Source organism: Brassica oleracea, chromosome C6, assembly GCF_000695525.1.
Source record: "Brassica oleracea var. oleracea cultivar TO1000 chromosome C6, BOL, whole genome shotgun sequence".
In the NCBI taxonomy this organism is placed as follows: domain Eukaryota; kingdom Viridiplantae; phylum Streptophyta; class Magnoliopsida; order Brassicales; family Brassicaceae; genus Brassica; species Brassica oleracea.
Window position 1 is genome coordinate 24576285 of NC_027753.1, and position 22922 is coordinate 24599206.

General features: G+C 37.2%; 4 protein-coding genes and 1 pseudogene across 4 annotated transcripts; 2 read left to right on the forward strand and 3 right to left on the reverse strand.

The window, feature by feature from the left end:
• Positions 1-1867: 1867 nt before the first annotated feature.
• Positions 1868-4880, reverse strand: LOC106297085. Its single transcript, XM_013733365.1, has 5 exons — positions 4483-4880; positions 2948-3007; positions 2681-2743; positions 2523-2591; positions 1868-2419 (listed from the first exon to the last, which is right to left on the reverse strand). Exons 1-5 carry the CDS (start codon positions 4777-4779, stop codon positions 2303-2305), a joined length of 606 nt encoding a protein of 201 aa, XP_013588819.1. The 5' UTR covers positions 4780-4880; the 3' UTR covers positions 1868-2302.
• Positions 4881-7970: 3090 nt separating this feature from the next.
• LOC106300166 lies at positions 7971-12485 on the reverse strand (annotated as a pseudogene).
• A 452-nt stretch (positions 12486-12937) lies between these two features.
• On the reverse strand, positions 12938-15674 carry LOC106300165 (protein RAE1-like). Its single transcript, XM_013736258.1, has 12 exons — positions 15595-15674; positions 15425-15504; positions 15182-15268; positions 15015-15092; positions 14725-14918; positions 14456-14597; positions 14198-14278; positions 13808-13936; positions 13632-13709; positions 13458-13529; positions 13240-13320; positions 12938-13134 (listed from the first exon to the last, which is right to left on the reverse strand). Exons 2-12 carry the CDS (start codon positions 15473-15475, stop codon positions 13087-13089), a joined length of 1041 nt encoding a protein of 346 aa, XP_013591712.1. The 5' UTR covers positions 15476-15504; positions 15595-15674; the 3' UTR covers positions 12938-13086.
• A 265-nt stretch (positions 15675-15939) lies between these two features.
• On the forward strand, positions 15940-20466 carry LOC106300164 (nuclear pore complex protein NUP96-like). Its single transcript, XM_013736257.1, has 6 exons — positions 15940-16160; positions 16391-18912; positions 18988-19111; positions 19226-19374; positions 19606-19703; positions 20116-20466. Exons 1-6 carry the CDS (start codon positions 16130-16132, stop codon positions 20318-20320), a joined length of 3129 nt encoding a protein of 1042 aa, XP_013591711.1. The 5' UTR covers positions 15940-16129; the 3' UTR covers positions 20321-20466.
• Positions 20467-21034: 568 nt separating this feature from the next.
• On the forward strand, positions 21035-22835 carry LOC106299537 (DCN1-like protein 4). Its single transcript, XM_013735613.1, has 9 exons — positions 21035-21209; positions 21356-21443; positions 21536-21610; positions 21699-21735; positions 21878-21961; positions 22151-22211; positions 22301-22407; positions 22492-22557; positions 22638-22835. Exons 1-9 carry the CDS (start codon positions 21122-21124, stop codon positions 22731-22733), a joined length of 702 nt encoding a protein of 233 aa, XP_013591067.1. The 5' UTR covers positions 21035-21121; the 3' UTR covers positions 22734-22835.
• The last annotated feature ends 87 nt before the right edge of the window (positions 22836-22922 follow it).

Below are 22922 nucleotides of genomic sequence, written 5' to 3' on the forward strand. Positions count from 1 at the left end.
ATAAAAAAAATTATTACTTAATACACACAACTAAACTGGAGAAAAAAATATCCAGAAACATAAAATACTATCAACAAACTTAATATAATTTATGTAATTTCAACAGTACAAGTAACAAATTAAAAAAACAAACAAACAATAAGTCTCAGTGACACAGCAAGCAACACCACGAACTATATCAATCACATTACTAACACAGTTTAGTCCTTCATGAGTGGAGAACAGTGCATACACAGTTCATCATCACACCTCTAACCCTATAATAATAAAAAAACTTGAAAAACAATGATCAACCCAAAACGCAAAATTTACAACTACAATAGCCCTAATAGATATTGAGATGAAACAAAAAATCTGTTCACAACTCCGCGCTTGCACGGGGGCAATGCCCCTAGGAATAACTAATAGATCTGATTTAGGACCGATGGTTTTGGATTAACACTGCGAACAAAAATTAGCGATAGATGTGAAGACTATAGAGAGCAGTTGTTTTTGAACCCGTCAAACCAGATTAAACCGAAAACATATTCGAGATGGGTAGATAAAAATAAAATAAAATTTGTTTGTAACTAACTACTACCACAATTAATTATTTTTGGTATTAATTTGGAAAAATAATATAACTGAATTTATGAAAAAGAGCACTGTTACAAATAAATTGTTTTATATCTTTTCTTCATCTGGTTTATATTTAAATTATATTGCATAATTATTTTTATGAACAACTTTAATAATTATATTCAGTTATATTTGTAAAATTTGCAAAAGATAATTAATAAATTAAGTCGATTCAATTCTATCTTTTATTCTATGATTGAACTTAACTCGAATCCAACTAACAGATTCCCTAAAATGTAGGGAAACTAGTTTTTGCAAATAACTGTTTTTTTAACACAAAAACCAAAAGCCAAGTTTTCATAGTTTTTTTTCTTATCCTACGGTGGGTTTCCAATTTTTTTTAAATTGTTTTTATTTTATTTATATTTTAATATAAGAAAAAAACAAAAATGATAGTTACTGTAAACAAAAAAGATTTAGTAAGATTCATTTTCTTACTATTGGTACTATTAATTAAAATTCTTGATATATATTCTTTTATTAATTTTTTTTAAACAAGAAATAAACTTCTAAATTAATTTTTTTTAATATCTGACCAAAAAATCATTAATAAAATTTTTGAGAAACCAAAAGGATAATAAATTATTAAATTCCGAATTCAAAATATATTTATAATTTTATACAGTTTCTTGAACTTATAAAAATACATTTAAATTTTATTTAGTATATTTAAATAAACTAGCTATTGATATTTTTATTTATAATATTTGATTTATAAAATATTTTTAAAATATAACTGTTTTTCTTACTTTTTAATTATGTCTTTTCATTTTTAAACTGCATTAATTATGTTGTCATATATATATATCAGAATTGTGGTTCATCTATCTAGCTCGCATTATTTTCTCTTATAAAATAAATTTATTTTTAAGTGGTAATATTTTGTATTATTTGTTGTTCATAGTAAGTAATATTTTACTATTAATTTTTATTTCAACTCAAACAAAAATAATCATTTAAGTTTTCTAAAAACTAAAACTAAATATTTTACTATTTTATAAAAACAAAAACCATAAGTTAGAAACCAAAATCACTATTCGTGTTTTTTCAAAAACTAAAATCTACTGCAAAATCAAAAACCAGAAACTAAAAACCAAAATCTAAAAACTAAAAACCAAAAACCAAAAACCAAAAAACCATCCAAACAATCATCACCTAAATCCAATCAAACTATATTGAATCATGATCCAAAAAAATTCCATTTGGCTATGGTCCAGCTTAAAACATTGTTAGGGAGAGAGAGATCATATGACATTGATGGAATACATTAATCAAATTACAGCGTAATAAGAAGGTTTTTAACGTGTTACATTGATAGAAAGGCTGATGTGAACTTGCAATACATCTTACGGGAGATAATAAGAAATATAGAATAAGTGTGTATCCATCATCTATGTGGTCGATTACATTAACCTATGAAAAAGGGAGAAAGATGAGAATCACTTAACAGAAATGGCAGAACAAAAAATCATACTACCAGCTCGAGAAGAAGATATGTCAAGAAACATAAACTCGAACAGAAGCCACGGGAAATGGCCGAATGGGTGGGGATATGGAGGATTAGACTATCTTGTTCATATTCATATAGTTACAGTTTTAAAAAAGATGTTTGTGGAAAGGAGGTATAGTTGTTTGGGTGTGATGGAAAAACAAAAGAATAATATGCTCATGGCTCGCCGTTAATTCAGCATATAACTTCAGGGCTCATGTCTGTATCTAGTGGCATGTTTAGGTCAGGGAGTAAGAAAGAGGAGCCTTTTTGGAAAGAACGTTTGCAGGACAAGGCAGATTGTGATTCAGCCTGCATATAAGAATATAATCTAATTGAGTTACATGTTTACAAGGGAAAGCCTAGAGAGCAAGGGAAAAAAATGGTGAATGTCTAAGAGAGAGAGAGTGGTCACCTTCATCTTCTTTAGAGCATTGTTCCTTGTTCTTTGTTCCTCGACCAAATCGCGCATACGTGCTAATTCCTGTTTAAGGAACAATAGCCAAAGCTAAGATTAGCACGGAGACAATATATAGAGAGACATACAGAAGAAAGCCAAAATGAGGTTTGTACATTTTTCAGGCATTTGCTTTCCTTCAAGAGCATGACTTCCTCATCTTTAAGCTCAGCCAAAGTCTGTCCACAAGGACGCATTTATTAGACAAAACTGGCCAATATGTAATGATATCCTTGGCAGAGCTAAAAACTATACATCTAAACATATTCAAACAAGCTATCGATACTGCCTGGTTGGAATTGATCCAAGGTCAAGGGCTAGGACTATTATTAATAGTAACACAGCCAGTAAATAAAGAAGACAGTACGTCTTTTCTGTTTTACCTTTTTCTTCCTTGATCTCTTGAAAAGAGTTGTTGGTGTTATTGCACCCGTTTGAGAAACCTGGACACCAAAACCCAAAATTCAGATTTTATGGCTTACGACTTACGACACCACCAGATAAAAGCCAGCTCAAAAATCAATAATCACACCAAAGTGATACCATTAAACAATTTAATCTAATTTGCTTTCTTTATTATTTCTATAAAGAAACCACCCACCTACCATTCAAGAGAGACTTTAGGGGCACGTACCAAATGAATCATCTCTAGTTAAAACTAAACAATTACAATTCTAAAACTTCGAGATCTTTAAAAAACAATTCAAACCGTGTAAAATTCAGAAGAATCTTCTTGGTCAACAACTTATGCCCTCTAAAGAAAAGAAAAAAAGAAAAAACATAAAAGAGGAAGAAGCATATACTACTATAGAAACAGAAACTAGAATCACGTGAGTGGAGCGTGAGATCTGAGACTTTAACCGCGTGTGTTTGGTCGTAACATTCACACGTCATGATTTCTCCTCCAACCTAAACTAATGTCACGTATTCTCAACACAACACCAGTTGTCCTTATTCACTTATTACTTTGATTTCAAAAGAAATAAAAAAATCTTAACCACCGATCAAAGTCAACTTAAGAATCGGATAACAATGTTAACTAATGTTTCTTTTCGTTTTAAATATACAACAAGCTAACTCAACAGACTGTTACCAATATAACCTGACAGGCAAACATACACTTTGCAACAACTGACTTTGACCACTGGCTCTGAGCCCGAGTCCACACTAGTAACTGTTCACTGCGCCACATTTGATAACTGCCTTCCCACTAAACTCTACCACACACGTACCTAATCCACTCATACTCTAAACCTAAATTCAATTCCACGAAAACGCCTCCCAAACCCCCAATAAATTATAAATAACGCCAGCGATAATCTCTCGCATTTGACCGACATACCCTTTACCATGTAAAGAGCTCATCTGGTGACAAGGGGTACTTTCATCATTTTATTGGTAATGAATGTGTTTCCTTTTTTTCCCTTGTCAGCGATAAAGTCTGCATCGGTGATTTTGACCAAAAACACACCCCTTAATGTGAGGGCTTTTTGTTTGCAAAAAGAAAAGAGCAAAAAAAGCAGAGATGACCGAACTCATCAGTTTCAAACTCAGATCGAGAAAGTGTTTCCAAGAGGGCAACTAAATCTAAAGATAGATTTAGTTTCTTGGAAAAGAAAGACAAAAAAACCTAATTTGCAGTCCACGGTGGGGGTATTTCTGTCAACCAAAAGTCGTTGTACCTACATGATGATCTCACGAGTATCGTGGATCCTAAATGACGAAAATACCCACAAGAGAACGACTAAAAAGTCTCGTCGTGTAGGTAAGGCAAGGGATATAAACAACTAGGAAACTCAACGCACCGCATCACGAGGGATACGTTCGTCACACACGCACATAAACAGTATCTACGAGTCTATTACGGCCATCACAAAGTTTTCAAATACCAAAAATGGAGTGAAATAATTAGACAAACCTTAGATCTAACGGTCTCAGAGGGTTTTACGGTGGCGCTGGACTCCTCAAGGCCTTCCACCGTGGTGACACCGCCGCCGCCACTGAGAGACATGGCGTCGCTCAAGGAAAGAGGAGTGGTGGGGCTGGCTCGCGTTTGGTCTCCTTTTCTTGATCTCCGTTGACGCACGCTCCACTTGAGCTTGACGAGAGATGCGTTGCTCTTTTTCATCGGTTCAGAGTGACGGAGCTGAAGCAGCGCATCCGCCACCAACGAGTCGTCAGACATGGCCACGTGAGTCCAGTTTTCGCCTGACATAGTCGGAATCTTCAACCGTTTTAGAGAGAGAGATAGAGGGAGAGATGGTGGTGACGAAAAAGTAGAGAGGAAGAAATCTCTGTGGCGAATTAATGGGTGGATATTGTATATATATTGACTTACTCTTTTTTATATAATACTCACTTTTGTTTTTCGTTTCTTTACAAGTATGGGACCCTCTTAAATACATACGTGGCATAGACCATTTGTGGCCTGTTTTTTTTTCTTAAACAAAAATTCTATCGTGTGTCGCTGTGTAGGAAAGGGCAGCGACGCGCATGAGACTATTCAATTTGTTGGTCACGTCAACCCCCTACTCATGGTCTTGCAGTGTGGAATACATATGATCTTTTTTTGAACATATGACATGGTCGCACAATCCATGCTAGACTAATAAAGAAACTATATAATTCATAAGACAATAACATACTAGATAATACTTTTTTATTAAACCATCAGTTAGTTTTAACTAACCATTAATCAAGTCGTTCATGAATATCAAACTCAAAAATGCGTATATATCAATTCTTCTAAATATCAAACTCAAAAATGCGTATATATCAATTCTTCTAAATATAATTTAGCAAGTTTAAGAGATTTTTATGTGAAAAAGGTGTTTCGATATACACCCGGGATTGTTCTTAGTTAAGTTAAAATCGGATAGTGTTGAGTTGAAAAAAAAAATCAGTAATAAACATACCAAAATAGGTTTTTGCCAGTGAATGACTTTTAGACACGTTTCAGTTGCAAGGTAAGCATCCATATGTGTGTAACACCAAAGTGTTGATAGACGTGTCCTGACAGTAATGTGTTCATGCAGTACACATCCATATTGTTAAGCGTTGATATTCATATTAGACGAACACATACATAATTACATACGTCTCTCTCTCAGTCTCGGAAAAGTACTTATCGTTCGATTGTACGACAGCAGTCAGCGAACTAATATTTAACATCTTTAGCAAAACAGGTAGCATATTATTTTGAGTTAATTTGCTGTATATACATAATAATGATCAATATTAACAAACTACCATTTGGGTATGTAAAACAAAAATCCCTGTAGTGAAGTACATACAAAATGATTATTGTGCCCCTGCCCAGTCCCAATTCTGCCTCTGCCCCAATCTTTCCACTCTTCTCTTTCCCTCTCGTTCTATTACCTCTTTCATCTGTTTTTATTTTCTTGTAAAATTTTCCTCTGCTCTCAAATTTCATTAAAATAAAAATATATAATCAATCATCACTTTTAATCGTTGCATACTCCATTTCTATCACCAACTCTATATTAACTTTACTCCACAACTCGTTTTCATCACCATCACATCACTTATGCGGTGTTGGATGTACCATATATGACAATGAATCATGGACTCAAACAAAACCAAACCTTATAAATAGATTACAATTGGTTACATGATTTACTGATTCAATATTCTGAAACTATTTTAGAGAAGATAGTGAACACAATACGATAACAATGAACATTTAACGCTAAGATGTTACATAAAATATTAGAGATAATGGTAGTAGATAACTTATTTAATAGAAAACATATTTATCAAGTAACAAAAACATTGAAATCAAATTTAATATGTAATTACCGTATATACCATAATATTAGATATTATTTATTTATATATAATTAATTGTTAACCGTTAACAGTATATCAGTTTAATAAATAATGATTAAGTTAACCCAATAATTTAATATGTATCATCTAACAAAATACATAGCAGTTAATAATAGCTATTTTTAACAACTTACCAATCAGTTTAAAAGTCGATAACATGTTTTGTAACAGCTAACCGAACATGTACTGGCTAATGATAACATATTATATAAAAATATAGCTGATAATTTTAGATGTACTATGTTATATGATCATTCAGACCGGTAACCAATTTTGTACCATCTAAGAAATTGCGTATCAGCCAACGTCAGCTATTTATTTATGTTTTGCAATAGCTAAACAAACATTTATCTGCTCACAATACTTTATATATATCATCTAATCAAAAATTTATTAGTTAAGTTTTTTAATAGCAGCTACAAATACTCTCAACTGAAATGTTAGATTCATGTTGTTTTTAACTATTTCGGAGAGATTTCATTCTTTCTCACTGTACTACCCATCCATACGTCTGTGTGCCTTACTATAACATGAACACTCCAATATGCGCAATGGCGGTATCAAGTCAAACGATAAAAAATGTGTGGTAGACTAATTTAAAATAGATGATAATAAAGTTATGAATGTAACTTTTTTGTAGCATTTAACAAACCACTTATCATCTATTTTAAAAACGACAACATCTTTTATAACATCTAACAACACTCGTATCAACTAATGACAACATATTCTATAAAAATCTATATCCATGTATCATATCACCACAACTAATTTGTAACAAAGGAATTTTTAACAACTAACCAAGCATGTATTTGCTCAAGGCTTAACATATAACATCTAATAAAGCATTTATCAGTTAAACAAAGATCTATTTGTTGTATAGCGGTTACAAATGCATGCAATTGCAATGTGAGATTGTGGTCATCGTTATTGATCTCGTGAATAACTCACTTGTTTCTAATGAATAGTCTATACATAAGGTCATGTGCCTTTACCAGCATGTGAATCGAAAAGATCTCACTTTTATGCGCCATGAAACTGGAGCTTCGTATCGTGGTTGACATGAGCAAATCGACATAGAGACTACAATAGACTATCTCGTTGAGAGGAATGCACTAATTGAATCCATATTTTGTGTTGAAAGAAATATACTAGTTGAAAATTAATTCACATCGGTGAAAGTAGAAATAAATGAAGAATCCATTGTAAAAATATGAAAAAAATAGTAGGGATTTAAGGAGATACAGGAAACAGAGAAAGGGAAGAAATATTATTGTTTGGACAAAGGAAGAAGAAAGATACGAGAGAAGAGAGAAGAGAGAAGAGAGAAGAGAGAAGGAAGATGAAGTTCGGGCAGAGATATTTTTGGGTTTTTAAAAAGTAAATAGTGTATGTGGTATTTAGCTAATTATGACATTTTTTATGTATATATGGCCTAATTTCTCTATTATTTTTACACTATTCTTAAAGTATCGAAGTAACTGTAAGATCTTATTAGTTGCATTTTCCTTTTGGCAGGCTTATGACTATAAAACAAACTCAATGGTGGAATGAGAATTCTAAGTAATTGTAAAATCTTATTAGTTCTGTTTTCTGTAAATGCAATAAAAACAAGAATATCTCAAAACAAATAAAGCAGCCAACAGCCACTGCTAATAAAAGAAACATTTCTTTTCTTTTTCTTTTTGCAGTATTTTTCTAATGATGAAGGTGGTGGTTAATTATTCAATACTCTTGTGGTTTTGGTTCTAAACTAAACTGAGAAACACTTGTTTCTGAAAATCACAGGGTGTAGTGTTGCTGTATAGCCTCTATGTGAAGTCCCTTCTGCTTCACTACTGATTCCACGTGACCTTTCAAGGTATGACGCTCTCTTAACCTGAAAAATTATAAGACAAGAAAAGTGTTAAGGCCATATTCTGAGGAACAGAATGTTATGGACTAATCCGTTACTAGATCCTTGCCTTGCAACTTCAGCTCGTCTCTTGGCCTGATCTGCTATCTCTGAAAGTTCTCTGTAAGTGCTCTTATCATTGAACATCTCTGAGGGTTGAGCAGGTTGCAATCCGTGAAGGGTACGTTGAGCTTGTGCCCATTGTGCTTCTCTCTCTCCCTTTCCATAGTCTTTCTTTGACGTGAAAGCGGTCTGAACAAAAGGAACCAAAGTTAGAAACAGTACTGCAACAAAGGACTAGTGTTCTTGTTCTCACCTTGTTCTCAATGACATTATCCCAAGCTCTACCACTTAGTGCATATCTGATGATGAACTAAAGGATATCCAATGGGATGTAAGTTACTATACTGTAGAGCCAGATAACTCCTGCCCATCTCCACCCAGTACCTCTGATTCTTGCAAAATCCCAGTTTGCATACACGGCAATAATAGTAGCAATCTTTGTCAAAGGGAAACAAGAACATTGTTAGTAAATTGAGGCTTTGTATTCAAGAAGACCAGAAGCTTTAACTCACCAGCTGAGCTATGAAGAAGGCAGCGATTAACCAGAAGCCAGGACGTTCAGCATATGACCAGCTACGTGACCTTGTGACAAAGATAAGTGCCTGGCTAATGATACTAACTTGGAAGTAAATAGCTGATGTAAGCTCATGCGGATTACCACTGATAGATCTCACCCCAAACTTTGCCTGCACGAGGAACAAACTGATGATCAGAGACGCTAACTTGAATCTGGTGAAATGAAAGTCCTCACTAGGCCAGCAGGTTTGGGTAAGTTAGGGTAATTCGATTCATTTAGTTCGGTTTTCGGTTAGTTCGGTTCAGCATAAATCTTACCGAATTAATCCAAAATAAGTTCGGTTTGGTATTCGGTCAGTTCAGTGTTTGAAAAATCCTACCGAATTTTTTTCTTTTTGTTTGATTTTGTTAAAATTCCGGATAAGTTCATGTAATTTTGGTTAGTTCGGTTAGTCGGTTTGGTTTTTGGTATAGTTTGGTTATATTTTTTAAAAAAGAAAACCGAAGTACACGATTGCCAAACCGAACCGAAAACCAAACTTAAAAAAAAAACTTCCGTATCAAACCGAACTCCTAACAATATTGACCAAAAAATTTGGTTTGGTTCAAAATCCCATCCGAAGTCCTCATCTTAAGGTAGAGTTCTCTTACCGAGAAGAAGTCAGTGCTCTCTACAGCCCAGAAGAAAACGACAGTCATCACTGCAAGGTATGTGCCAAGAACAACACCAGTGGCAAATATCTCTTTGAGTTTCCATGAATCAGGAAGTGGAGAAGGCTTCACTCTATCCTTTGATATGGTCATGATAGTACCATCATTCAAGATTGCTATTACCAACACCATGAATGGTGAGAAGTCGTACTTCCATATGAGTGCAAGCAGCATAAAGCCCAAGACTACACGGATTGTGATGGAAACTGCATAGATTGTGTAGTTCTTCATTCTCTGGAAGATAGCTCTGCTCGTTAGTACAGCACTAACTATGACACTGAGACCTGGCTCGGTTAGTACAATGTCAGATGCACTTCTAGCTGCATCAGTTGCATCAGCAACAGCTATTCCAATGTCAGCTCTCTTGAGAGCTGGAGCATCGTTCACTCCATCACCAGTCATGCCACATATGTGCTTCATCTCCTGGAGCCTCTTCACAATCTCATACTTGTGTTCTAATCAAGACATATAGAACATATTCCATTAGTGAATACATGAATCCATTAAGAGAAAATGTTTTCATTAGCTTTTTAATTGTTTTACCAGGGAAGACACCGGCGAATCCATCAGCCATCTAGGCTAGATATAGCTTCATCCTTATCCTGTCCAAGTAGAGCAGAAGAAGGATACATGTTTGTGCCCATGCCGAGCCTACGACCAGTTTCCTTACCAATGGCGAGCTGGTCACCAGTGATCATCTTCACATTGACACCAAGGTCAAGAGCACGCCTGATTGTCTCTGCACTGTCATGTCTTGGAGGGTCAAAGAGAGGTAACAGACCAAGAAACTGCCATGGCCCTCCAGGACAAAGAGAGGTAACAGACCAAGAAACTGCCATGGCTCTCCAGGACTGTTCTTGTCTTTCTCAGAGACAGTCTAGTTATAGCCAAAACATGAAAAGAACATTTTAACAAAGAAATAAACATATACTTCTCTAAAATTTTGGGATTAGGACATAAAAGCTTTTACCTGTCTGCCAACAGCAAGAGAACGAAGTCCTCTGTCAGCAAACTTGTCAATGATGTCATGAGCTCTCTTCTTTGCATCCTCTCTAAGGTTACATAGCTCAATGATCTACAGAGACCAATCAGTGTGAAAGAACTTATAATCTCTTTGACAGAAGAAAGAATATGCATTATTTTAATGACTAGAAAGAATATGCATTTTCTTACTTGCTCTGGTGCGCCTTTGCTGACACGGTGCCAGTTTCCACTAGCATCAATATAAGTGATAGCAGTACGCTTGTCCACAGGGTTAAAAGGAAAGAAATGGACTTCAGTGATGCCCTCTCTTGCTTCTCTAGGATCACAAGCATTCCCACAATACAAGCATCAATAGCATCCTGGTTCTCAACTCTAGAGGCTCTTGCTGCATTCACAAGCAACTGTTCCTTGTCCAAGTCTTTGACAAAACCTCAACCATACTCTTGTCAACAGTAAGCTTGTTGAGTGTAAGAGTTCCAGTCTTGTCACTGCACAAAACATCCATCCCAGCCATCTCTTCAATAGCTGTCATTCTCTTTGCGATCGCTCCTTGTTGGGAGAGACGGTGAGAACCAATGGCCATGGTGACAGACAGAACAGTTGGCATTGCGATAGGGATACCACCGATGAGAAGCACCAGAAGGTTGTCTATACCATCTCTATACGAACGGTGCTGGATAGGATACATCACAACGATCTCAATGACCATACCTATGGCGATGGAGCAGATGCAGAAGTTACCAATAGCAGTCAACACTTTCTGGAAATGGCCTTCTTGGTTTGTGCTGTCTACTAGATGAGCTGCTTTGCCGAAGAAAATGTGGACACCAGTGGCGATCACAACAGCTTCTAGCTCTCCTTGTTTGCAGGTGGAGCCAGAGTAAACTTCTTGGCCAGGGTTCTTGGTTACTGGTAAAGATTCACCGGTGAGAGCAGATTGGTCAATCTTGAGAGGATCACCTTCCAAGAGACGACCATCTGCTGGAACAATGTCACCTAGTTTGATGCTGATAATGTCTCCAGGAACCAATATAGCCGCCTCTTGCTCGCTCCACTTGCCATCTCTAAGAAGCTGTGATATGCATTAGTGTCACATTGTTTTTTGCTAGTACATACTTTTTTGGTAAAACTTACTTTGGTTTTGGGAGCTAGACCGGCCATCAAAGCGGCTGCCGCGTTTCCGGAGTTGTTCTCTTCAATGAAGCTAATGGTAGAGTTGATGATAAGAAGAACCGTGATACCCAAGAAATCTTGCCAATCCGGTGGCCTTCCCTGCAGTTTTCAAAATGTATTAGAAGTCAGAAAGAGAAAACCTGAAATAGTAGTTAAGGTAGTAATATTACTCCTCCGTTGGCCAAGGCGATAGCCATGATAGCAGCCAACTCCATGACCCATGAAAGAGCGTTCCACATAAACCCTAAGAACTTCAAAATCTTGCTTTCCTGTGAGATTGAAACATGTTAAAAAACAGAATTCCTTGGGAGTAAAGAAATGAAAAAGGTTTGTTCAAGATGTTTGCCTTTTTCTCTTCGAGCTTGTTAGGACCGAAGATCTCGAGACGAGTATGGCCTTCGTCGCTTGTCAGTCCTTCCCTTGAACATCTCAGCTGCGTAAACACCTCCTCTATTGGTATAAAAGATATCGAGAACGTAAAGCTAAGATGGAGAAGAAGATACTCACCAGATCGATGCCTTCGTTCTTGATATCGTCCCAGCTAGAATCTTTCCCCGCCGCCATCTTCCTTTTTTTTTCAGAAACAGCGGTTTTCTTGTGTCTTTTCTTTTTAAAACTCTTTCTTGACAGATGTTTTCAAAGTTTCTTTGCAGTTTTTTGTGTGTGTTTTCAAACTGATAATTTTCTCTCGATTTTTTTCCTTTTTCTGTTGTTATTTTAACGAAACAGAAGAAACAAAAGGGAGAAAAACAGAAACAAGAAAATATATTTTTTTGTAAAATTATTTTTGTAAGAAACTTGTGTTGAAGTTGTAGTCTTTATATAAGGTGTAGAGAGAGAGAGAGATAACATGATTAGCAGCGGGAGTTTTTGCAATGGGGAAAGTCCAGGTCCTTCGCTTCACTCCCGCTTTCATCTCCTCCTTCCACTAATCAACTTCCACTTGTCTTTCTGTCTCTCTCTCTTTTGCCAAAATATATTAAGGAGATTTTGCTCACAGTGAAAGAAAGAGATTAAAAAAGCATTAACTAGTGCAAGACACTTGCATGATTCTCCGTTTTGGATGATATTTTGTTCCACAAAAGGAAATAAAAAGTGTGTATTCTTTGCAAAATGCGTATTAAGTTGTCTATTTATTTCTGACACTAATAATTTATCAATTGTAGAGAAAGGAGATGCATTAGGAGGGAAAGTGCTTTTCATTATGTTTTAGAGAGTAGTACTTAGACAAGACAATTCATGTTTAAGACCAAAACGAAATGAAGAAAGCTAAAAAACACCATCCACTAAAGGGAAGAAGAAGAAGTCAAACTAAAAAGCAATTAGCAAATCTCATTTTCTGCTGGTTGTTACTTTTGGCTTCGCCTTCACCTCGCTTTCCTGCAAATTCATTCAAACCAAATCAATACACACTCCTCCTACTATTAATGTTTGGAAAGATGACAAATATTTTTATGAGTTGAGAGTTACACACTACACACATACCTCTGGCAGGTGCAAGAAGATGCTGCTTTTCGCAGTTGCCGGGTTGTGATTCTCTGCACCTTTGCTCCAGTCATAGCACGACTACAATACAAATGGAAAGAAAAACATTACTTTTATTCTATTTTCTCCATAGTCATTTGTATTATGATGAAAAATACTCTTTTCCTTTTGCACATGTAACATCATATGATAAAGTGTAAAACAAAGATGTAGCATACCGCATAGGCATATATGGACCCATCGTGGTTAAACGAACTACAAGTAATTGGCTGACTGCACCTTGACATCACCTGACATTCATCAGTAAACAATGCACAACAAACTTTTAGATATTCTATATATTAACAAGACAAAAATCTCAAAGAAAAACACAGATGCAACACGATGATTACCTTGAGTCTTTGTTTGTTATCCTTGTCCCAGAAATGGAACGCCCCATCGGAGCCAGCAGTGGCAAAAGTGCCATGTACCTTCATATTACACACCCCAAACAATTACCATCTGTACAAATCAATCTACTTTCATGGTGTTTTGAAGCTTAAGAACACATAAGCCAAAGAGAGCTTACTGGGTGGAAGTTCAGAGCATTGACAGAATAGATATCATTCCCATCTCTGTGACATTTGAATGTGAAGTTTTTGTCCTGTTGAGAACCATCCAGATGGTGGACACCTACCCGCCCCTCAATTGAACCAACCTACAGTGAGAGAGAGCATCGGATCTGGTTACATATTGAACGATTTGTGTGATCTAGATAAGATGTGACTGATTAAACAACTACCAACTTTACTTGTCACTAAAATAACCAACAGAAACTTCTCAAGCTTGAATACGACAACATTTGTACAAATAAAAGAGCGTGAGAGCAACGCAAAATGTAATCATCAGCAAACAACCTAGATTCCTGTACCATTGAATTAACAAAAATGTAGTTGAAAAGATATACAAGAAGACATACCAAAAATCCTTGCTGATCAGGGAAGGCAGCAACACACCTCGTCTGGTACTTCAGCGGTGACACGATTCTCTTGAACTCGGTCTGCAGTTTACCAAATTAACAAAAAAGTTCATTACACAAGAGAAATAGTAAATCCATATCCATAAGGTGCTAAAATAATCCATGAATTCTCGAAACAATGTGATCCTCAGCACCCTTTAGCACTCAGAGCTCATACACAAGTCATAAACATAAGAAAAGCAAGGCAAAAGATCGTGCCTGAGGATTTTGCAAGTTGTAGACGATCAGATTCCTATCTGCAGTTCCGACCACCAACAGAGGATGTTTCACAGACAATGAATAGCATTTATCTGGAAGCTGTTGGGTATGCACAGGAGTTTGCTGCCTTGTATCCCAATATCTGGAAGGAAAAAACAATACACATTGTTAGATAAATAAACCTAACGCACATAAATTAGTTTTATCAGTCAACCAATTCTACCACTTGCTTGATTTCGTCATAAAACATAAAGAAGAACCGTTCTTACTTCAATGTTTTATCCCAGCTTCCAGTGACGAGGAGATTCATTCCGGGGATCCAGGCCATGTCAACAATAGGAGCATCGTGCACAGCAACAGTAACAGGTTGACCACCTGACAACAAGGGCCACATCTTGGCTTGCTTATCGCATCCTCCACTAAAGACAGTGGTTCCATCATCTTTCCAAGCAGAGCACAAAACCTTCATCACAAGTAAAAGAAAAGAGGTACACAATCATCAGACTCTATGCACACACGAAAGCAAGATTTAAAAAAAAAAAGAAGAAAAGATAGTTACCGGCTGATCATGTGAAATTGATGCTTTTGGAGCACTTGATAGAGAGGTTCCACTACGGGATATTTCCCAACACCTCACCTGCAACAACAACAATACGAAGCAAATTCACATAGAGATTTCAGAGGGTGAACATGCATGTCTCAGAAACAAGCGATCTACAAGTAAACCTGATTGTCCCAAGAAGTGGCGACGAGTACATCGGCTCTTGGACTAAAACTCAAGCTCGAGATAGAATCCGATGGAGATGGAGTAACCTGCACGAAAATCGAAACCATTACGTGAAGATACGTACGAAGATTGATGTCGACGAATCTTGTAAACCTAAAGCTAACATCGCAACGCAGTAACAGAACAACACACTAAATACTAAGCGAGTCAAACAGATTAATCAACCGCCATAGAAGAATCACCTCAAAGGATTTGTTAGGGTTAGTGTTCGCCGCCGCACCAAAGGTAACCATTATCGCGAGCCGAGGTCGTTACGGAATAACTGTAGAAAAAAAAGGCTCGATTTAGGCGAAAAAAGTAATGCTCCTCAACGAACGAGGTTTACCAGAGAGAAGAATCGAAAGAGAGATACCTAGAGAGAGAGAGAGGAAGGTCCGTCGTCGGAGATGAGTCTTTGCCGTTAAAGCAGATGAAGAGGAGGGAAAACGAATTGAGTCGCACGAAAAAATAAATGGGAGAGAAGCTATATATATATAAAGGGTCCCACCCCTGCGTCTTGTTGACGTTCGTGCGTCAGATTTACGTCCCGGCGAAACGTTTATCTGACGCTACTCACACGAAAAAATGAAAATGGGCCTAAATGTTGTCTTCTGGCCCATTTATTAACAATTTATATGTTTTTAGTCGGGTCGGGTCAGAAAACGGATCCTAACCAAAGCTGGCAGATCTAACAAAATTTCGAGCGCTTTACCTCCTTTTCCACCAGCGACTTAGAGTGTGTAAGTAGAAGACGAAGAAGCAAGAGGGTTTTAGATCGTCGTCGCCGCCGTCCTTCAGCAACACCGTCCGTGAGCAACGGATTCGTTGTAGCGATCTGGAAAAAGGCACAGGAAAGATAGGAAAAGCCCTAGGCTGTGGCTTTACCGATTTCGACATTTCGGTGAATCATGGCGTCTCTTTCTATTCTTCCAGCTCCAGGTAACTCTTTTTGAATCTGTTTTCCAGTGGAGCTTGTGTGTGGTATTGATGTTTAAGCGTAGAATCATGCTTGCGAACTTCATCTATTAATGGTTTCTTTCACTGTATCGACTCCGTCTGTGGATTCATTAAGTTTCAAAGGATTCGTTTGCATTGCTTAGCTTTCTATTTGAACTTATCATCTTTATTAACTTTTATCATCTGATATTGAATTTGAACTTTGTTGACAGAGATTTCAACTATGGCTACAAGTTTGGACTCACGAAAGAAAAGAAGGATCTCTTTAGATGGAGATTCTATGGTATCTGAACATTACGAAGGCATCAGAGATTCATTGCCTTCCTTGAATTCACCTGACTACTTCTTGAAGCCGTCCATGAACGAGCTGGTTCAGCGAGAAATTGAAAGCCCTGGTTATTGCAGCCGGGTTCCTGATTTCACTATTGGGAGGATTGGTTACGGTTTTATAAAGTTTCTCGGAAGTACAGATGTTAGAAAGTTAGATCTGGATCAGATTGTTAAGTTTCAAAGGCACGGAGTCAGTGTTTATGATGATGAGAGCTCCAAGCCTGCTGTTGGCGAGGGGCTTAACAAGGCTGCTGAGGTCACTCTGTACGTGGACATAGCATGTGGGAGAGAGCGGGCTGGCCACGTTTCTTATAAGTTACAACAGAGTGCTGAAAGACAAGGGGCGACTTTCATCTCATTTGATCATGAGGATGGTTTATGGAAGTTTCTGGTTCCTCATTTCAGCAGATTTGGGTTGAGTGATGATGAGGCAGAAGATATGTCAACCGATGATAATACTCCAGGTTTGGAGAATCGTGTAGGACTGAATAGTGATATGGTGGTAGCTGACATCGATAAAATGGAAACTTCTGAGCCAGAGCTTTCTCATTCTCTTCCGGCCCATCTAGGACTTGATCCAGGAAAGATGAAAGAAATGAGGATGATTATGTTTCCTAATGAAGATCTTGACGAAAGTGAGGATCTTAGAGATCAAACTTCCTTTCACATGACATCCTTGACTAAACGAAACGCAAGACCTTCACAGAGAAGTTCTCAAAGAAATAGTCATCAAGACACTCCGCAGGTTGTGCGGAAAACACCGCTTGCTTTGCTGGAGTATAACCCTGGTAATGATAAAAGCTCCCCAGGCAGTATCCTGATGGTCCAACAAAATAAGAACCTGGCAGTGAGGAAGTCGAAAATGGGAGGTTTCGAGCTTGACATCAGCCATGAGACGCCAGTAACTGATAATTATTCCCGTAATGTTGTAGATGCAGCGTTGTTCATGGGAAGGTCTTTCCGTGCAGGTTGGGGCCCAAATGGCGTCCTTCTTCACACTGGCAAGCCAATAGGCAGTTCTAGTTCCCAGAGAGTATTGTCTTCTATGATCTATGTAGAAAAGATAGCAGTTGACAAAGTGGTTCGGGATAAAAAGGAAAAAGTTCAGAAAGAACTTATTGACTCTGCTTTTGAGACTCCCTTAAGCCTCCACAGGGAATTGTATCATGAAGAAGATGAAGTCAGGTTTGGCTCTTTCAGTCTTAAGCTTCAGAGAGTTGTCACTGATCGTGTGGTTCTTTCAGATATCTGCCGAAACTATATTGATATAATCGAGAAACAGCTGGAGGTTGTTGGGTTGTCCACCTCAGCGAAGCTGTTTTCTACTCACCAAGTCATGGTGTGGGAACTCATAAAAGTTCTCTTTTCTGAGAGACAGAGTACTGAACGTTTGAGTTATGCAGCTTCTGATAATGAGGAAGACATGATGCAGGATGTCAAAGAAGAGTCTGCAGAAGTTTATACAGAAGCTCTTCCACTTATCCGAAGAGCAGAATTCAGTTGCTGGCTCCAAGAGTGTGTCAGTCACCGTGTACAAGAAGACGTGGATGATTTAGATGGTTCTAGCTACCTTGAGCACTTGTTCTTTCTTCTAACTGGACGAGAGCTTGATTCAGCTGTGGAACTTGCCATATCTAAGGGAGATGTTAGACTAGCTTGTTTGTTGAGCCAGGCTGGTGGATCAACTGTAAACCGCAATGATATCATGCAGCAGCTTCACCTTTGGGGAAGGAACGGGCTGGATTTTAACTACATTGAGAAGGATAGAGTAAAGCTTTACGAATTGCTTGCTGGTAATATCCACAATGCGTTACAAGATTTTACAATTGACTGGAAGAGATTCCTAGGGCTGTTAATGTGGCATCATCTGTCTCCGGACAGTTCATTGCCCGTCATCTTCAGAAATTATCAACTCCTACTAGATCAGGAAAAGGCTCCTTGGCCCGTCCCAACATATATTGACGAAGGAACTTCAGATGGCGTTGTAAGCAACACCAAGCATTCTGACCTCTTGTATTATCTTATGCTTCTGCACAGCAGAGAAGAGGAAGAAATTGGTTTTCTGAAGACCATGTTCAGTGCCTTCTCTTCAACTGACGATCCACTTGACTATCATATGATATGGCACTACCGAGGAATCTTAGAAGCAGTTGGAGCTTTCACTTCGGATGACCTTCACGCTATCGATATGGGATTTGTTGCACAGCTTCTCTCTCAGGGCCTTTGTCATTGGGCTATCTACGTTGTTCTTCACATACCCTACCGCAAAGATCATCCATATCTACACGTCATTGTCATTCGAGAAATCATGTTTCAATTCTGTGAAACTTGGAGTGCTATGGAATCACAGCGGCAATTTATCAAGGACTTGGGTATCCCTTCTGAATGGATGCACGAAGCTCTGGTAAGGACACTATAGAAAGCCTTTTTCAATCTTATACTGATATGCTAATTGCTATTTTATTTTCTTTTATTGCAGGCAGTTTTTTACAACTACCAGGGAGATTTCTTAAAGGCTCTTGACCACTTCATTGAATGCGCAAACTGGCAAAGAGCTCATTCCATTTTTATGACATCAGTTGCTCATTCATTGTTTTTGTCAGGTAAGCGCCTTTATTTCCTTATGTGCAGACTCAATTGCTCAATTGGAACACGATTCCGGTGTAGTGTTGGAAGGATCTGTTTGGAGTGATATGTTTAATCTTTGATAAATGCAGCTAACCATTCAGAAATATGGAGAATTGCTACGTCAATGGACGATCGCAAGTCTGAGATTGAAAACTGGGACTTGGGTGCTGGGATTTACATGTCTTTCTATTTACTAAAGAGTTCACTGGAAGAAGATGCTGATACAATGCTAGAACTGGTACGTTTACTTCGTTAGAATCTTAAATTTGAGATTAAACTCCTGAAGTTCTCAAATTGCTTAAACTTCAATTTGACTGGTGTTGATCAAGCTGGCTGTACAATATATAGGTTATTGTACTGATACTCACCGAAATTGCTTTAAACTCCCTATGATCATGGCCATAATGATCTCTTTCTCGATTTGTAAATTATATGCATAACACGAGCAACACAACTTTTGCTTCGACAGGATTCCCCTGAGAGCAGAAACGAGTCGTGCAGAAGTTTTGTCGGTCGTTTAAACGAGTCATTGGCTGTTTGGGGTGATAGATTACCAGTTGAAGCAAGGTAAGTAATTCACATGTCGCACTCGTGCCAATAACATTGAATCGTTAAGAACTAGTCATTACTTGCATGCACTTGTTTGATCCTTGTTCATTCATGCGGTCCACCGGATTGTATAAGATTTTAAATCAATAAGACCTCTTCTTACATATTACCATAACCTAGAAAGTCATACATAATGGAGCAGTTTTAAATGGATCCTTCTAAATTTGGTGGCATCCATAGTAATGGCTCCTAAACTAAGCAGTTGGCCTCTGATGACTACATAGCTCAAGTTTGCTGTGTGGACAGATACGGGTCAAACATCTCAGAGAGATTATAAGTGCATCACAAAAAAAAATTCTTAGCATTTTATTGAATTTGGTTACAACAAATACTAAACGCACAAGCTCTCTTATTTGTTTGATGGCTGCAGAGTCGCATATTCAAAGATGGCAGAAGAAATCTGCGAGTTGCTTCTGTCAGGTCTGAGTGTGTATCCTGATAGAGACTCTCAGCTAAGCTGTTTTGTGACAGCCTTCAAAGCTCCTTTACCAGAAGATGTAAGATCATCACATCTGCAAGATGCTGTCTCTCTCTTCTCTCTATATCTCTCAGAGACAGGCCAAGCACCAGCTTAGTGACCCATGCATTACTTAATAACTCTTTTTTGAGGAGGGTCTTATTTTCTTACTAGTGGTCAGTGGAACAGACTCGGTTGACTTTGTCGTGTGTATGTTACCTAATATTTAGAAGCGTTAAGTGAATGATTTTGATTTTCTCCTGTTTTAGAAACTTGCCAAATCTTATAAATGTTAATGGACACTATCAGGTCAAAAACAAAAAGATGTAGAAGGGGAAGTAAACTCTTCTCTTGAAAAACTGACCAGATTGCAATGTTGTTTTTTAAATGTATTTTGCATTGTTCTAAAATTCCGTCTAGACAATAAATCCTTAATAAGCAAAACATTTTTCTAAAATGAGATTTAAACAATATTTGTATTGAATTCTTAAATATTGGTATTTTTTTTATCTAAATTGTGTTGAATTTTTTGGTTAGAAAGTACTTTATAGAATGTACCATGAGAAAACTATTAGATAAACATAAAATAAATAAAATAAAATAAAATAAAAGATGTCTGATTAAATAAACTTTTTAGAAAATTGGTAAATTGATGTTAAGAAAAAAAGAGAGGGTAAGTTGACAATAATATTAGTTAGTTACAGAAAAAAAAACCAAAATAATATTAGTTTTACTTTTATCTCCTAGAACAAGATTAAGTCTATCCGTCTATAAAAGCCTGTATACGTATAAAAAAGCTAAGACGAGAAATTGACCTAAGCTTTCTCTCGCTGTCTCTTTTACCTTGCCTCCTTAGTTCCTTGAGCTAGAAGCTTCCCCATCGTGATTCGTGAGTGTGCACTTTGGTTGCGGTTTAGATATGCCACCTCGTTCTGCGCCCAAGCCGTCCAAGAAACGGAGTAACCCTGATTCAGTTACCTCTTCAGCCACTGGTCCCGTTCCCTCAGGTACCACAATAACATAGCTCGCCTTAGGGTTTATATCATAGAAACTTGGAATTCGCTTTTTGTGATTTTCATCTTTAGTCTAAGAAAAACTCGATGTTATGGGCTTTTGTACTTGGTTATGACAACAATCTTCGTGTTTGTTACAGCTTCTAATAAGAAAAAGTCGTCCAAAGAGGTGGATGGAACAGATAAATTGTTTGATAAGTATGCTAATGCATCTTCTGGTGTCATTGAGTAAGTTCAAAATTATCACATTCCTCTTCTTTGTTAGAATGTAACTGATTCTTCAACAAGTTCTAACACTTCTTCTTATTTACATCTAACAGTCCAGAAGGAATTGAGAAACTTTGCTCCAGTTTGGAAGTTCCTCATACCGATATCAGGATCTTGATGCTAGCTTGGTAACCCATTATTCTTCTTCTTTATATGTTTTGGTTCCGAGCACAAGTGCATATCCTTTATACCTTTTTTCTAACTCGCTTCTTACAGGAGAATGAAGGCTGAAAGACAAGGTTACTTCACCAAGGTAATAACATTGGTTCCACGATGATACATCAAATCATTGAATCACAAACCTTTTTTCCCTTGATATTTGAAGATTAGGTTCTTGTTTATTACTTTCTTTCTTTTTGTGTATGATCTTAACTCGTTTTGTACACCTATAATAGGCTGAATGGAGAATAGCACTCGAGGCGTTAAAAGTTGACACGATCGGAAAATTGAAGAAAGCCCTTCCAGAACTCGAGAAAGAGGTTCTCGTCATTGCTTGATCTCTTTAGTTAACATTGATTAGCATCTTCTTGATATCATACGACCATCTCTAACCCATCAATATATTTAGACAGAATATAGTTTCTCTATTTTAGAAAAAAAATAATATAGGAGTGAGTTGGAGATACTCTTAAAGATTAAATTGTGTTAATGTTTCTTCGTTGTTTCAGGTCAGAGAGCCATTGAAATTTGCAGATTTCTATGCTTATGCCTTCCAGTATTGTTTGACAGGTAAAAGCATCTACCACTGCCTTATGAATATGAAACTATATGATTTGTGACCTTTGATATAACTATTATTACTTTTATTATCCATGCAGAAGAAAAACAAAAGTTCTTAGACATTAAGACTATATGTCAACTCCTAGATATGGTCTTAGGATCAACATTCCGTGCCCAGGTTGACTACTTTATAGACTACCTAAAGGTTTGGCTCCACCTTTTTGTCTTCAAACATCTTCTTTATCTATCTTCAAAGTAGTTATCAGTTGTATAATCTCATTATGAACAGATCCAGAAGGATTACAAAGTCATCAACATGGACCAATGGAGGGGATTCTATCGATTCTGCAATGAGGTACTTCTCCTTCCTCCGTGATGGCCATCTTCTTCAACCAAATGTATTTGCATCTAATGTGAGTTGTTTTTGCATTGCAGATAAGTTTCCCAGACATGACCAACTACAATCTAGAACTTGCTTGGCCATCAATTCTTGACGACTTTTTTGAGTGGTTGCGCGAAAAACAAGCCTGAAAGTTACACAATCACAGTCTAATAACTTTGAATTTGAGTATTGTTACCCACCCTTGATGAACAGATAATGGTTGCCATATATATGAGTTTCTTTATTCAAATGTTCTGCTCTTGTCTTAAGGTTTGGTGTGGTTGGCTCACGTTGCTTTTTCATCATTAAGTTTTGTTTGCAGATGATATTTTATTATT

What these genes read in the sequence shown, in the direction of transcription:
- LOC106297085 (XM_013733365.1), bottom strand. Translation starts at nt 4,779, where the DNA reads ATGTCAGGCGAAAACTGGACTCACGTGGCCATGTCTGACGACTCGTTG. An exon ending in AAAGCAAATGCCTGAAAAAT is followed by an intron (nt 2,592 to 2,680) that starts GTACAAACCTCA and finishes TTCCTTAAACAG; the next exon opens with GAATTAGCACGTATGCGCGA. An exon ending in ATGCTCTAAAGAAGATGAAG is followed by an intron (nt 2,420 to 2,522) that starts GTGACCACTCTC and finishes TCTTATATGCAG; the next exon opens with GCTGAATCACAATCTGCCTT.
- LOC106299537 (XM_013735613.1), top strand. Translation starts at nt 21,122, where the DNA reads ATGCCACCTCGTTCTGCGCCCAAGCCGTCCAAGAAACGGAGTAACCCT. An exon ending in GCATCTTCTGGTGTCATTGA is followed by an intron (nt 21,444 to 21,535) that starts GTAAGTTCAAAA and finishes TACATCTAACAG; the next exon opens with TCCAGAAGGAATTGAGAAAC. An exon ending in GACAAGGTTACTTCACCAAG is followed by an intron (nt 21,736 to 21,877) that starts GTAATAACATTG and finishes CACCTATAATAG; the next exon opens with GCTGAATGGAGAATAGCACT.
- LOC106300165 (XM_013736258.1), bottom strand. Translation starts at nt 15,475, where the DNA reads ATGGTTACCTTTGGTGCGGCGGCGAACACTAACCCTAACAAATCCTTT. An exon ending in CCACTTCTTGGGACAATCAG is followed by an intron (nt 15,093 to 15,181) that starts GTTTACTTGTAG and finishes TTGTTGTTGCAG; the next exon opens with GTGAGGTGTTGGGAAATATC. An exon ending in AGCTGGGATAAAACATTGAA is followed by an intron (nt 14,598 to 14,724) that starts GTAAGAACGGTT and finishes TTTTCCTTCCAG; the next exon opens with ATATTGGGATACAAGGCAGC.
- LOC106300164 (XM_013736257.1), top strand. Translation starts at nt 16,130, where the DNA reads ATGGCGTCTCTTTCTATTCTTCCAGCTCCAG. An exon ending in AATGGATGCACGAAGCTCTG is followed by an intron (nt 18,913 to 18,987) that starts GTAAGGACACTA and finishes CTTTTATTGCAG; the next exon opens with GCAGTTTTTTACAACTACCA. An exon ending in TCATTCATTGTTTTTGTCAG is followed by an intron (nt 19,112 to 19,225) that starts GTAAGCGCCTTT and finishes TGATAAATGCAG; the next exon opens with CTAACCATTCAGAAATATGG.